The 15,273-nt window shown below is 43.0% G+C and overlaps 1 protein-coding gene across 4 annotated transcripts; it reads right to left on the bottom strand.

Moving 5' to 3' along the window:
- Positions 1-663: 663 nt before the first annotated feature.
- On the bottom strand, positions 664-15,029 carry si:ch211-261d7.6 (zinc finger protein 208). Of its 4 annotated transcripts, XM_037980406.1 has the most exons (6): positions 14,903-15,029; positions 14,578-14,770; positions 14,345-14,446; positions 13,825-14,026; positions 6,604-8,163; positions 664-2,258 (listed from the first exon to the last, which is right to left on the bottom strand). In XM_037980406.1, exons 1-6 carry the CDS (start codon positions 14,980-14,982, stop codon positions 961-963), a joined length of 3,435 nt encoding a protein of 1,144 aa, XP_037836334.1. In that variant the 5' UTR covers positions 14,983-15,029; the 3' UTR covers positions 664-960. The 4 variants fall into 4 exon arrangements, with proteins under 4 accessions (XP_037836334.1, XP_024865644.1, XP_037836333.1 ...); XM_025009876.2 differs by lacking the exon at positions 6,604-8,163; XM_037980405.1 differs by lacking the exon at positions 664-2,258 and having other exon boundaries at positions 3,016-8,163.
- Positions 15,030-15,273: the final 244 nt, after the last annotated feature.

Here is a 15,273-nt window from a genome sequence, read left to right as displayed (position 1 = left end):
CACCCCTGTGTTAGAGTAACATTAAACCAAACTAACTAAATACTACCTGTTAAATCCAAGTGAACCACTTTGCTTTTCAAGGTACTATTCCTTTGACTGAATAAAGATTGTCCCAGGGTGCTTTGTAAGTACAAAAAGACGGGAAAGTATAAAAACAATAGCGCGCTCTGGCCCTCTCTTAAGCTTCTGGGGGCACTATTGTTAACGGACGTCCAGCTGTTCTGTTCTGTTCTTGGAAGACTCGCAGGTCTTTTTTTAAATCCATCATCATTTTTAAACTATTTGACGAGACAAAATTTCAAATGATTTAAGTTTTACATTTAAACCAACAACAATGATTGGAACCAGCTGACAACACAACACTAAGTCAAGTCCTGATGCATGCTCAATAACCCAGGGAGAAAAATCTAACGAGGTTGAGTCAGGTCCTCTGGGCGGTTTCTTCTTAGATGATACGTTTCGTCTTTTATCCAAAATCTTTCTTCACTCTGAAGAAAGATGGGGGGAGAGGGCGGCTTCCTCTCCTTGATAGAGAGGAACGTTGGTTTTGTTCTACATTGTACAGAAAGGCTTTCGTACCCATTCCATCTCAACAGATTTCCCCATATTAAACAGCAGGTTTAAAAAGTCCCATTGTCTCTGAACAAAGACACACACTAGAAATCAGTGAAAATGCATTTATTATTTTAGTTTTACAAGAATGGTGCATCCCTTAGTTTCTGCTTTTTCCCTCTTTGATTTCTCCATAAAGACCAAAAATTCAATTAAAAGACAAAAAAAAAGTATAATTTCACAGCTACGACTAACTCATGAGATATCCTTTATGTATTTCTCTGCCAAAATCTGAAAAATCTGGGTTTCTAATGCAGAAAAACAGTAACTTTTAATGAAAAGGTAAAAATCTGCATAGATTTTTTAAAAAAGAAAACTCCTCAGAAAGAATCCTGAGGGCTCTCGTCCCTAAGGGTCATGCTGTGGTATAGGCACCTCGCCTGTTGCGTGTTTTATATAATGCAGGTGGAGCTTTGCCATTTCATCGAAGCCCATGTCGCATTCAATGCACTCCCATTCCCAGTACTTGTGCTCTCTGTGCACGGTTGGCTCTTTCTTGCCCTGATCCCACTCCGCCGGGGGCCGTGTGGTCTCCGTGCCCGGCTCGTCGGGAGGTTTGGGAACCTTCAAGCGATGCATGGGCTCACCGCAGTCAGACTCCTCTGAGTTTTCGGGATCTCCACCTTCAGCAGCCATAGTCGTTTGCAGCTCTTCCGCATTTGCATTCATCTCATCTTCTTCTTCTTCTTCCACACTTGTAAGTTGAGCGCCGTTAAACTCTTGGCCCTTCGTGTTTACGGTGGAGGGACCTAAAGTCTTGATGTGGCTCTCGAGGTGTTGGAGATGCTGTATTTGGTGTGCACTTAATTGTTTATTATGACTGAAAGATTTCTCACAGAAAGGGGAGGGATACATGAAGTATCCCTCCCCTTTGACCTCCTCTTTGACCATTTGGGAGCTCTTGTCTTCGCTGCCGTGGCTGTTCTGCCTCAGACTGTGGCGCTGCAGGTGTTTGTCTAGCAACGCCTCGTCCAAGAAGCCTCGGGCGCAACTTAAACACCAAAAACGCCTCCGCTTATGGAGCTTCGTGTGAGACATCCACGACTTCACATTTGTGAAGGATTTGTTACACTGATCACACCTGAGGAGAGACGACCGAATGCGTTTGCGTGACCTGTGGACCCTCAAATGACTGATGAAGCTCGTCTTTCTGATAAATGACACCCCGCAATCTGGACATTCGTAACTCCGCAGGCCCGGCTCGCTCCCGGACTGGCTTCTCCCTCGCCAGTTGTGTCCTGCCGAGGGCGGGTTGCTGTGCAGCTTTAAGTGTTTTTTAAACGACTCCAGGTAAAAGTACATCTTCCCACAAGCGAGGCAGCCGTAACCCTTTGGGAGCGGTTCCTTCTTCGAGGCTGCTGGAGTGTTCTGGGTCAACTCCGGCAGTTGCGTTTGCGCTGAGCTGCTCGAGCTGCTCGAGCTGCTCGAGCCGTCCCTGTCCCCGTCCCCGTCCCCATCCTCGTCCCCGTCCTCGCTCACATCTTCGTCCCCGTCTTCTCTGGTCTCCTGACCCACTGCAGGAGACCTGCTGTCTTCCAGCTGAGCTTCCTCCTCTTCCAGGGCATGTTGATGCAGGTGAGTCAGGTAGGAATCCACGTGCGTGAACATCAGTCCGCAGTCATTGCAGAGAATGCTGGACTCCTTGTCTACAAAGAAAAGAGACAACATTAAATTAGCGTTTTGTAGTAAACCAAGACAGCCTGTTTAATACATTTGAATTCACGAGTATTTCAAAGTGTTCATACATTTTTTTCCCCCTAGGATTTTCTAGCTTATCCACATATATTAGAAAAAGGAGAAACATGCTGATTGTTAGCAAAGATAATTGAACACAAATCCTAAATTGTTCATTAAAATCTATTCACATCTTCAGCACTATGAGGAAATACATTTATGAACATGTGATCCATCAACTTCAATGATTTCTAGTTTGAAATTCTTGACTTTTGAAGACGCTGCATTTTAAAACTTAAAAAAAAAAAGAAAAGAAAACAAAGATCCACGGTACAAGAATTAGTTGTAGTAAAATATAGATTTCCTTTCTGTCAAGAATCAACTGTTTTGACTCCACAAAGTTGTAAAATAAACTATAACATATGCGAATGAAATGCTATATCGAGTCAAACTTAACTTTGCAGGCTCTTTCAAGTCCTGGTTATTTTGTTTCTGTAAGGTTCCTCAGCTTTAGGAACAACGAGCGCCCACTTTTACAAGGAAAGTTGAACACATTTAAAAGTCTCCATCTATTTTCACTGGCAGACACACGGCTCTGTTAATCACGTTCACTGCTATATTCAGACACATAAACACCTCGAGACGTGTTATTATCATTGAAGAAAAACAAAAAACTGAACAGAAAACAAAAATCAAACTGAAGCTGAATTATTCACACAACTCATAAGGTGACTTTTTAAAGAACTTTATCTTCTTTCTTTCTGAAACAAGTAGTCAAACATCAAAATGGTCAGCAAGAAGGAAGGAAAAAAAAAAGAAAACAGCCAAAAATGAAGTCAAAAGTTTTCTTCTAACCACTTTTCTACAGAAACAAACACTAATTTAGTTTATCAGTAGTCTTTCCACAACAACAAAATATATTTATGTATATATTTATCACTATAAAGACATGAAAAGGAGCTTATTAATCACTAAATGCTGAATGTGATTTACAATACATAAAGCTACTTGAATGTTAAATCGGTTTTACAGTTAATAACCATCGTGTTCAATACTGGCAACAGAGTAGATCATTCAGTTTCTTTTAACTTTCGTTGAAACATGTACAGCAGCAGTGCTTTTAGGAAAGTCTTCAGGGTTTAAAAAAAATAACAGCAACAAAACTTGAACACATTTCAAAGGGTGAAGATTAATTTTCAGTGTCTTCAGAAACGGTTTAATGAATGTATTTCAGTGTAACAGAACTTCTAACCTCAGTTCGTGAGATTTGACATCAGCGCTTTATCTTTTTTTTTTCCTTTAAATATCTAAATATAAACTTTAACATGTTATTGAGTGATCCCCACAGGGTCTGAAAAGGTTCAGCTGACATTCATCTTTTTAAAAACAAATACAAATCAAAACGTTGCATTGGAGCTTTACATTTCTGAATGAACACAAGTCGGTAGAAGAAGCTACGCTTTCACATTTACAGAGATCCTGGTCCAGTGTCAAAGAAAAGCCTGAGATTACACAAACAACTAACATTTTCTACTTCAACTTAACAAATTTTGCAGAAAGAAAGAAACAAAATAAAAGTCTACCGTGTGATCGCATGAGCTTTAACACTCCGTGAGCATGCTCTGTACAACGCTGGTGCAAAACGTTTGTTTGTTTTGGTCAAAAACCTGTTCCACATTCAAGACAAGTTAAGGCCATTTGTGTCTCCTAATGAGACAGCAGCAGGGGTGTCACTCTGTCCTCTGTGACCGCTCATACATTCCTGGTGATGATCAACGAGGTCTTTGACGTGACTGAAGGTTTTGGAGCAAACCAAGCAGCGGTACAAGTTGCCACACTGCTGGGATCTGTGTTTCTCTAACGCGTTTTGGGAAAGAAAGGCTTCGCCACAGCGCTCGTCCTTGTGCTCCCTTTGCCACCAGCCGCCTGGGTTGAGAGGAGGTTGGGTGATGACGGGATAAAAAGGGAAGGACTTGTCGGCGGCGACGGGGACGTTGGGTCTTAAAGGACTGGAGGTCACGGCGGCGCTGAGCCTGAAGCGCACCTCATCGTGCCAGGCGAGGTGCTGCTGCAGCTGGCTCTCCGTCCAAAAGCCGTGGCAGCACAGAGCGCAGCAGTGAGGCCGGCTCTTCGCCTTGTTCTTATGGGTCCCCAACTGCTCCTCCGTTTGGAAAGCTTTCCCACACTTATCGCACTTGAAGAGACATTTGACCGTGTGCTCCGGCAGACGGCTGAGAGCCGGGGGAACCTCGGCTGCGGCTTCGGGAGATTCCGTCTCCGCTTTAGACTCCTGCTTCACAGCTAAACAAACTTTCTTATGGTCGAGGAGGGAAGCTGCAGAGCTGCACTGTTCCCCACAGTCGAGACAGGAAATAAACCTCTCAGGCTGAGGATCTGCTCTGACGTTTGTCCTTCCTCTACCAACAGTGCTGCTCTTCACCATCCCTGAGTCGTCCGCCTTATCCACTTCGCTGTTGGATTTAGAACGCTCCGTTCTCGCACTGAGCTTTTTCTTGCACTTCTTGGTCTTTGAGTGGGCCTGCCATTTATGAGCATGCAGACCTCTTGCTTTAGCAAAAGTCGAGGAGCAGAGTGGACACTGGTGGGGTTTTGGCTTCACGGCCGGTGGAGAGGCTTCAGCCCCAACAGCGTTAACATCGCTGTGCTCAGGGATGGGCTTTAAGGCCTCTCCTTGACGTTCTGCCACTTTCAAACTTTCACAGTGCTCGTTCTCATGACATGAAAACAGCCCCGGCGTGCTGGTCGTGCCCTCATTTCTGTTCAGGTCCGGCTCGGTTTTGATTTGACACAGAGGGTTAAAGACCTGGTGCCGCTGGAGAACGCGATGGTTGAAAAACTGTTTCTCACATTTCTGGCACTGAAAAGGTCCGTCCTCGGTCTTGTGGCTGACGGCTTTGAAATTGTCTTCTTTGCGTGAAGACTGCGAACACTGCTTTACTTTGTGCCACCATCTGTGGCAGCCGAGGGCCGATTTAGTCATGAAACGCCTTCCGCAATCCGAGCACTGAATTAGACCTTTACCCGACTCCTCTTTGCTCGGCGTCTTACACATCAGAGCTTGATTGATATTGGACTTTGTTATCGACTCGTTGTCTTCAATGTGGATTCTTTTATGAAAATTCAAAGCTCCCGCCGCGGAGAAACTTTTGTCACATGCGTTGCATTTGTATTTCAAATAGGTTGAGCCTGGATTTTCTACATTACCCCCACTGGCGTGCGTTTCAACCTGTTGCTCACCAATGTCCCCATCATCCTTTATGTCAGGACGTTCCTTAATTTGGTCCGAGTGTTGCTGCGTGTCGGAATAAGAGCACATTTCTACTGCATCATTTTTAGACACTTCAGTCTTCACTATGATTTCCCCCTCTCTTTTAACGCAAAGTTTTCGATGAGCCCTTAAAGACGCACTGTTGTTAAAATGCGCGAAGCATGTTGCGCACTGCAGGTTTTTCACTTTCACCATGGACTGTGGGGATGACGGCGAGCTCCCGGACTCGTAGCCGTGGCTCTTCATGTGGAACTGCAGCGCTTTGGCCCGCGAGAACAGCTTCCCGCAGTCCGGGCAGCTGTACGTGTTCTTCTTCAGCTGCTCCACCTGGTGCTGAAAAGACTTGATGGGCGGCGGGAGCAGCTGGTCGCTGTGGACGACCTCGTGGCGGACGAGGCTGGAAAAAAGGCGGAACGACCGGTTGCAGATTTCACACCTGTGGTTGCCGTTTTCGTGCCTCCGCATGTGCAGCGCCATGATGCCTTTGTGGCGAAACTTTCGGCCACAAATCGGACACGCGACTTTGACCATGGAGCGCGAGCGTTCGTTAACTGAGTGCAAAGATCCCGAGAGACCTTTCCTGAGCCTCAATTCAGTACACTCCGTCTGATTCTGCTTGTGATGTGAGAAAGCCCCTAAAGACCAAAACCCCTTTCCGCACTGCTCACAATGATAGATCTTTGGGCCTAGCAGGGTTTTCTTTGGATTGTATTCTTTCTTACTGACCGAAACGTTTGCCCTCTTTTGTGCAGGGCAAGTTTTCATGTGGTTAGACAAACTGGCTGCATGCAGATAAGACTCCATGCAATCTGGGCACTGGAATTGTTTTCTTTTAGGGTGATGCAACTGGTGGGAGACTAAAGCAGACAACAGAGAGAAAACATCGCCACACTCATTGCAGGCGAAGGTTTTCTTCACCAACGCCTCAGCCTGATTCAACAAACCACTGCTTTGAGTGTGACCGCTGTGGGAGTGTGTGTGTTTAAATTGTGCTTCATAGTTACTGGGTTCACATGCCACTGACTGACCTTGATTCTGCTGTCTCCTCTTACGGAGTCCGTGCCACATTCTGTGAACGCGCAGCGACGTGGGGTTAGTAAACCAGCGGTAACACTCTGGACAATCGAGTCTTTGCTCTGCAGTTTGAGTCTCGGCTCCGCTCTCCATCAGCTCGAACTCCCCGCTCGTTTGATCGAAGTCAATCTGAACTATTTTTAAGTCTGACTTCGACATGAGACATCCAGGGGAAACGTCGCCGGCGGCGTCATCTCTCACATCCTGATCCGATTCACACAGCAGCTCAAGATCGGGATTCAGGTCTTGAGCCGCCTCGTCCTCAGACTCGCTGCCACTAATGACCTGTACATTGAAGTCCCCAGCTTCACAGCTCTCAGTGTCATTATCAGTGTCATTTGTGAACGATTCGTCCTCAGTAGAAGCGGCAGGAAAAGTTTCCGATTGCACTTTTTCTTCCAGAGAAGCCGCAGAGTGCTCGGACTTGATCCCACAACCTTCTGATATGATGTCTTGATGTGGCAGAGAGGGGTGAGTCTGAGGCTCCCGGTCTGTTTCTTTGAAACAGAGCTGAAGCTGGTGGGACTGAAGCGCTGAAGCTCTGGAAAACTTCCGTCCACAGTCTTTACATTCAAACGCCTTCTTCTGAACCTGACACACTTGATGGAGAAAAGATTTGGCTGGGGTCTCGGCATTGTGCACCAAGCGCTGATGCTTGTGGTAGAACGTCCGAGTCTTGAATACTTTTCCACATTCCTCACATGTGAACCTTTCCTTCGAGATAGTCATGTGAATGGCGTGACACCGCTGATGGTTAACGAGGGCAGCGTGACCCCTGAAAGTCTTTTTGCATCCAGTACAGTAGCACTTACTGCTGCTCTTCTTTTGTTTTTGTTTCATTTCTTCTGTAGCGCACCGGCTGTAGCGGCTGAATCTCTGGTGCGTTTTTAGACGTGACCAGGTTAAAAACCTTTTACCACACGAACACTTAAAATGCATCCCGGAATCATTTTTGGGTTGATTTTTGTTGGGTTCTGGTTCCGCCGCGGACTCTCCGGTTTCAACGTTGCCTCCCAAGCTCCTGTTTTTTGACTTTATCAGCTTTTCTTCGTGGCAGCGTCTGTGGGCGTCGAGAGCCGAGGCTCGAGAGTAATTTCTTCCACAGGACTCGCACTGAAATGACTTCTTCTTTAAATGCTCCAGGTTGTTAAAAACCGATTTAGAAGCTTGCTTGTGTGAGCGCAGATGGTTGAGAAAGTATCCAATCACATTATACGATTTCCCACAATCTGGGCAAACATAGGTGTGATGTTTAGTCAGTCCAGAATTATTTACAATAACAGACTCCTTTAAAGAGGTCTGATTATGGTTCTTCAAATGTGAGCGCAGTTCATTTATCTCAACAAATGAAAGTGAACATAAGGTACAAAGATAAGGTGTTTCATTGTCCTTTTCTGCATCAGACTGGCTGTTTAAATACGTGTTTTGCTGAGGGTGAAGACGGCGGTGCTCCAAGTAGGCTGCCTCTTCTCTGAAGGCTGCTCCACAATCCCGACAGCAGAAAGCCCCAACCCCTAGAAAAAGAAACGGGAAAATAGGAGGTCAAAGAGACTCCTGCTTCTAAAAAAATAAGAAAGAAGAAAAACAAAACAAAAAAAACCTCACAGAACAGTTTAAGTTCAAATATGTCTTTATTTTAAAACAAAATAAGTTCCCAAAATGATTACAATTAAATAAAAACAATGGAAAATGACATTCCATAAAAGAAAGCAAAAATAATTTTTTTAAAAAAAGGTACAATATATGAAGGACCAAAGCAGAACTCAACATAATGATTTTCAATTTGTTTAATTTACATGATTGCTTTTAAAGAAACTGATGTTTGAAATGAGCAGATGATTCGTCACCAGAGAGGTGGAGTAACTAGTTAAAGGATTTCTGTAAGCCACTAATTGATTTTCTGCATTGCAAATGAATTGCTTCCATCCATCCATCCATTTTCTTTACCCGCTTTTCTGTGCAGGGTCACAGGGGAGCTGGTTCCCATCTCCAGCGGTCATTGTGTGAGAGGCGGGGGACACGTGGACAGGTCGCAAGTCCATCACAGAGAGACAAACGAGACAAACAGCCATTCACGCTCTCACTCACACCTAGGGACAATTTGGAGTCAATCAATGAACCTAACATGCATGTTTCTGGTCTGTGGGAGGAAACTGGAGAAAACTCCACACAGAAAGGCCAGGAGGCGAACCGGCGACCTTCCTTATGTAACCGCTGCTCCGCCGTGCCGCCCAGTCAAATATAATAACCAGACTTCAGTCTGGAATCACATCAGCTTAAAGTGGAACGGTCAAAAATATTTACATCTTTCTCAATTTGAACTTGATATTCATGTTTTTCAGGAAAAAAAAAATTGGGGGGATACAACCAGCTAAAGCAGATGAGACGTGGTGTTTTTTTACACAACAACAAAAGCTGCTTTTTTCTACTCATTTTTATTTTAATGTTTTAATCTGACTACTTTAGAGGATTGTTATGTTTGTTAAGCCTCCCGACACAAAACTACAAATCAAATCATTACAAGCATCCTTCGACTCAGAGGCAAAAATAATGTTACAAACAAGTTTTTTTTTGTTTTTTGGGGGGAGGGGTCAACTTCATCTTGCATTTATAGACATTTTGGATTATATAACCCAGAATAGAATTTGACCCTTAAAGTGGTTTGTTTCCTCTATGCAATAAGTATTGCTCAAAACTTAAATATACAATAAATTTGGACTCTTTAGAAGCAAAATGTACAAAAATCAAGGATTCATTGCAGAGTATTGAACAACCAGTGATAAGATCATTTCATTTTAGTGCATTTCAAACACACACACACACACACACACACATATATACATATATATATATATACATATATATATACATATTCAACCCTGTCACAATTTATTAACATGAACCTCTAAGCTTTTGTGCCTAATCTGCAGATCAGGTTCATGTTCTCAGTTAAAGACACACCCCAGGGTTAAACGTTTCATCTTGACATGAGTACAATGATTATATCGTATTCTTTTCGAATATAAAATACAGACTTTTGTTTTTCTCGGACACTAAATGACTAATGCAGTTTAATCAACAACGTTTCACGTCAATTAATGTACCCGGCTTGGCATCTTGTGCTTACTGTTAGTTAGGGTTACTTGATTCTTGTGAAAAAGTTCACATATATCTCGGTCATGCACACCATCATGCTCCTAGATGGTTAGTGTAGAAAGTTAATCCGTGTGAACGAAGAAGTGCTGCAAAGATGACACCAGCAAGAGCTACTTTTCAAGTTGCTGGATATTTACCGTCACGGGAGTCCTCTGGAGATGGATGGTTGTTGTTGTTTTCACACGTCTCGTCGTCATTGTGGGAGTAGTTTTTGTCGGCATCGTCCTCTCTGATCACTGCGGCAGCGGACTCGTCCATCTTGGCGTGGTTGTTTGCTAGCAGCGTTAGCTCCACTCTCGATGCTGAGCTGTAGCCAAACAGCTCCGCCGATGTTTTCTTAGAAGTTCACTAATTAACTTTACGGTCCAGCCGGGCGGAGGGAAGACGGGAATTTAAAAACACACTGTCGATTGTGTCGTTTACTGCCGTTTAAAAGGACGCATCTCGCACAACTACTGCGAGCACTGATGAACAACACAATTAGATCTCACGCATGCGCGGTACGATCACTCTCGCTCTAGTAGAAGTTTCTTCTTCTGCGTTATTTCAGTTTTCTGACGCATTGCCATTATATACCGCCATCTTAGGTGGGGCTCTCACGCGCCCCCAGTGCATTTATTTGTACTGAGGAAGCTGTAAGCCCAACTAAAACAATCAGAAATCCACGAATTTTTACCCGATTTTCACACGGCTTAGTTTGTTACAAACAGCAGAGACGTAGTTATGATACAGGACGCTTTCACACATTAAAAATACGTGTTTTCATGCTGAAATGCTTTGTTTTATGCTCTTTAACATAGACAGATATATGGTATGGCATATTAATAAATGCATAAATGAATATATGTTATATTTTAATAAAGAAATGTTTAGTTCATTTAAATTCTCTGTCACGCACACACACACACACAATCCTGAGCCTTCTCAGAATTAGTTTCTCAGCAATAATCCCTTCATATTTTTGTGTGTGGTGCATGCCCCGCTTTGAAAAGATCAAATCAAGTTCAGCACTTATAAAACAGCTGTGGTTGGCCAAGGTGTTGCATACAAAAACAACAAATTACAAACAACAAACTAAAAAAAAACTAAAAAAAAAACAAATAGGCCAAAATAAAAACCATAAAAATAGCCCATTCCTGAACTCTTGTGCAGTATTAGAAGCCAGTGAGTACAAATGTGTTTTAAGAAGAGACTTAAAAACCCCAAGAGATGAAGCCTGTCTGATCTGGAGGGCAGCTGGTTCCACAATTTAAGAGCTACAACTAAAGAGGCTTGATCACCTCTGTGGACCAGCCTGGACCTCGGTACAACTAAACACAAATGATTATTAGATCTGAGGGATGTAGAGGGCACATAAAGCTGCAGGAAGTCACACAGGTTTACAGGAGCCTGCCCATTCAGGGCCTTATAGATCAACAAAAAAACTTTAAAATCAATTCTAAAACAAACAGGGAGCCAGTGAGGGGAAGCAAGCACTGGGGAGATATGTTCATGCTTTTTTGTTTGTGTTAAGAGACGAGCTGCAGCGTTCTGAACCACCTGCAGTCGTGAGAGGCTGGCCTGGTTTACACCAACATACAAAGAGTTACAATAATCCAATTAGCTCCAGTTGGGAGCTAGTGCAGCGTTTTATCTACCATTATCCGCAGGTTAATTTAATTTAAATAACGCCAGATCACAGAGCTATTTCTGTGGTCGCTCCTCCACATTATGAAGAGCCAAACTTGAAAAAAAAAAAACACATATCAAAATACGATTCATATTCACACGCAGAGTCACGTGGTACGCCCTCAACCAGGTGAACAAACGCTCCTGCCAGCAGAGAGAGAGCACAAAAAATATATATATATATATGTCGCAAAAACCTGCAAAGCAAGCAAGAATATCTCTGTTTTTTAAGCATGCTAAAAGTGGTTCTGATGGCAACCCTTTCTCTGCTGCGAGGAGCACCAGAAGGTCCAAGAACACAACAGAGCCCAAGAGCTTCATGCCCTGCCCTTGACCAGCAAATATATATATATATATATAAAAACACATACACACACACACACACACACACCTACACAGACTCTCACGTACATAAGATAAGACACTCATAGTTTGTCTTTTTTCCATTTTTGTTCAGCTTTCCTACATTCTCGTCTGGCAGAACGAGTGATGTCATTTACCCAAGGGTCACAGTTAGGTTTCACAGACTTAAAGGAGCAAAAATGTCAAGAACCATTTGACATAGATAAAATTTAGAGGTGATCTCTTCAGTATTAAAACCAGTAGGATGCTCTAAAGCCTCATTAAAAGCAGCAGAAAACTGTTCAGCAGCTGAAGAATTCAAAACACGACGATGTGTCGGAATCATGGATTTAAAATCACAACAGTGCAAAGAGGTTTCAAACACAGCGTCACATACTTCAATGTTTAAAACCACTAAACCATGAGACAAAACAAGGTCCAGGGTGTGACCTGGTTCTTGTGTTGGACCCAACACGGACTGAACAAGATTAAAAGAGTCTAAAAGGTTAAGAAAATCTTTGACCAACAGCTTGGTGGGACAGCATACATGAATGTTAAAGACACCAACAATTGAAACACGATCATACTTGGGCATATTTTCAGCAAAAAACTCAGAAAAATCCTTAATAAAATCCTTGTGATATTCGGGAGGTCTGTAAACAACTGCACAAAGCGTCGGGTGGGAGGGACCCAACTCAAATAGAAGTTCAAAAGCTGAATAAAAAAACTCAGATAGGAGTTGTTTGCAGGTGAACTTCTTCTTGAAAACAGCTGCTAAACCTCCACCACGTCCAGAAATCCTCGGTACATTAAGAAATTAACAGTCTGCCGGTAAAAGATCAAAGAAACAACTGGACTCACCGAAACTCAGTCAGGTTTCTGTCACACACACATAAAATCCAAGCCACTAAAAAAAATCACTTAAAATAACGGTTTTATTGGCTCGCGATCAAGCGTTTAGCAGGGCCGTCCTCGCAGGCGCCACAGCCTGAGAAGTCAAGTTATCAAGTTCATCCCCCGATTCCTAAGACCCGAGAAACAGCTGCAAACGGGACAACTGTGAACACTGGATCCAACCAACAGAACCAGGCAGGGAATGACAGGATCCATAAAGCGCCAGGACAAACGATAGTCAGATCCAATCACTGAAAAAAAGTGCAAGGCAGGTTTTTAGCTGTACCAGCCGTCGTGTGTTTTCCACCTCATCTGAACCGGTGTCTCCGGACAGGCAGGTGCACATCACAGAGCAGGTACTTAGGAACATTTGCCAGTAAAGGAGGACACTTGTTGCTGTACTCATTATGATTAAAATAAGCGAGCTTAGTGGCAAATGGGCGGAAATCCAACAGTGACTGGTGTTCATATACCAGCACCGAGTTTATGTCTGTGACAAAAAGTGTCAAAAACAGAACAAACAAACAAACTATTGGGAGAGACAGATGGCAAGTCGTGAACACCGGCACCATCTTGACTATCTGAAATTCAGTTACCACAAAAGCGAGGGTCGGAGCAGTGCTTCTCTTTGATGTGATCCGAACCCGAGTTCTGATAGTAATTCCCACATCGGAGTTTATGGATCCAAATCTGAGAAAGGTTTTACCTTTCGGGAAGCCAAAAAATTGAACTCTAGTGGTATTTTCTTGCCGGTTCAAACAATAAATTCCAATGAACTGAACTATATTGTACTGATATTCATCCACTCACAGATGAACTGCTGAATACTATGAACCTCAGCGGCTCTGAGGACTTCGCACATTAGGGGGATCACGGAAAAAGCCAAAAACACCTGAATGGTTTCTTTAATGTTCAGTTCTTAATATATATATATATATATATATATATATATATATATATATATATATATATATATATATATATATATATATATATATATTAACCCAAAACCCTATACTAAATCCTTTTCTTTCAACTGATGTTGGCTTCAAAACACTTCAGTTCAGCTTTTAACTCAAACATAAATTCAAAGTTGTATCATCAATTCATCTTACCTGAGTGGAATTCAACCCTTTCTTTCACCTCCTCATTTTTAATGTTCTTTTCCTCCAGATCCTCCAGAAGACTCTCTACGTTCTTTGTTGCTCTCTGTTCTTGGGTGTTTGCCTTCAGCTCCTCCTGCTCTAGACTCTCCACGCTACCCAAAGCTTCACTGAGTCTGGCCTTTAGACAAGTGGGCGACGCATAGGAGTGGTCCTAATGAAGAGAAGGACCAAAATGTTTGTCATGACGTTTATATCATATCACACACAGCTGTTTGGTGCATAGCACTGCACATGTGCAGGCACACATTTTTAATTTCATACCCGAAATATCACTGCTAGCACTGCGAGTATGAGAAAGCGAGAAAGGGTGTGTGCATGCATGGGTGTTAGTGAAAGGAAGCGTGTATGTGTTCTTTATTTACATGTAAAAAGTGGATGTGTGAGTATATCTGAAAAGAGTTGCAGAAAGCAAGGAAGAGATCTGAATATGACCAGAGCCATGATGCTCATGTCAAATAAAAATACTCACATCACTGGGCTGAGGTTCACTTTCAGAGAAATGCTGAGAAAGATCCACTGGTAGGCTCTCTTCAGCTTTCCTTAAAATTTTTGGGTTCCAAGGTCTTACAGGCTAAAATATAAGACATAATACTTAAAAACAACTTCATTAAAACCAACTTGATCTCATAGTTTATTGTGATACACAATCATAGACATTTCTGCTAGTATGTACTGTAAAAAAAACACAAAAAAAACACCTACTCTATGGAGATGAGATGAGAAGTTGAAGATAGATGGGATCACACCATCTCTAAGCCTGACGATCTGACCGGTCCTGTCAAAGTCCTCTGGCTTGAAATGTTCACTACAGAGCACAGTCGACTCATTAGGAACAAAACTCTCCCTTCTGACTGCATCTTTCCATCGCCTCCTTAAATCTGTCCTAATGGGAAACCTTCAAAATGTGAAGAAGAGAGAGAGAGCACCAGTTCTTCCAGTCAGCATTTTTTTGTTTGCCGAATAACGTTAGCTACGATGACATAATGTCAGAAACGTTCAAAAAACCAAACTTATTGTTCAGTCTTACTTGTGAAAGGTAATCCCACGTGATCTATTTACAATACTGCGCCGGTTACTGCAGCCGTAGGCTGCACAATACACAGGCATAGCAGCTCGCTCTGCTGTTACTCCTGTTGTTTGTTTATGCTGCCGGAGAGGGAAGACCTATCCAATATGGCGGCGACGCAGGACGCGCTCCAGCACGTAATGACGCATTTACGTACTCAACGTCAATGCGCATTACTGCCCCATACCGGAAATGAAGAAGAAAACGAGATTTATAATAACGGTGCCATATGAAGTTGAGTTTTATTTACTGAAATGTATTCTTTCATTGTCGCGCAGACGGTGGCTCGTCAAAAACTGAGGCACAAACTCCAGTTGGTTGTTTATTTTTTA

The sequence above is a fragment of the Kryptolebias marmoratus genome, linkage group LG16 (assembly GCF_001649575.2).
Source record: "Kryptolebias marmoratus isolate JLee-2015 linkage group LG16, ASM164957v2, whole genome shotgun sequence".
NCBI lineage: Eukaryota > Metazoa > Chordata > Actinopteri > Cyprinodontiformes > Rivulidae > Kryptolebias > Kryptolebias marmoratus.
This window is presented reverse-complemented; position numbering and strand designations above follow the sequence as displayed.

What these genes read in the sequence shown, in the direction of transcription:
- si:ch211-261d7.6 (XM_037980405.1), bottom strand. Translation starts at nt 14,982, where the DNA reads ATGCCTGTGTATTGTGCAGCCTACGGCTGCAGTAACCGGCGCAGTATT. An exon ending in CGTGGGATTACCTTTCACAA is followed by an intron (nt 14,771 to 14,902) that starts GTAAGACTGAAC and finishes CACATTTTGAAG; the next exon opens with GTTTCCCATTAGGACAGATT. An exon ending in TCTCATCTCATCTCCATAGA is followed by an intron (nt 14,447 to 14,577) that starts GTAGGTGTTTTT and finishes CTTATATTTTAG; the next exon opens with CCTGTAAGACCTTGGAACCC.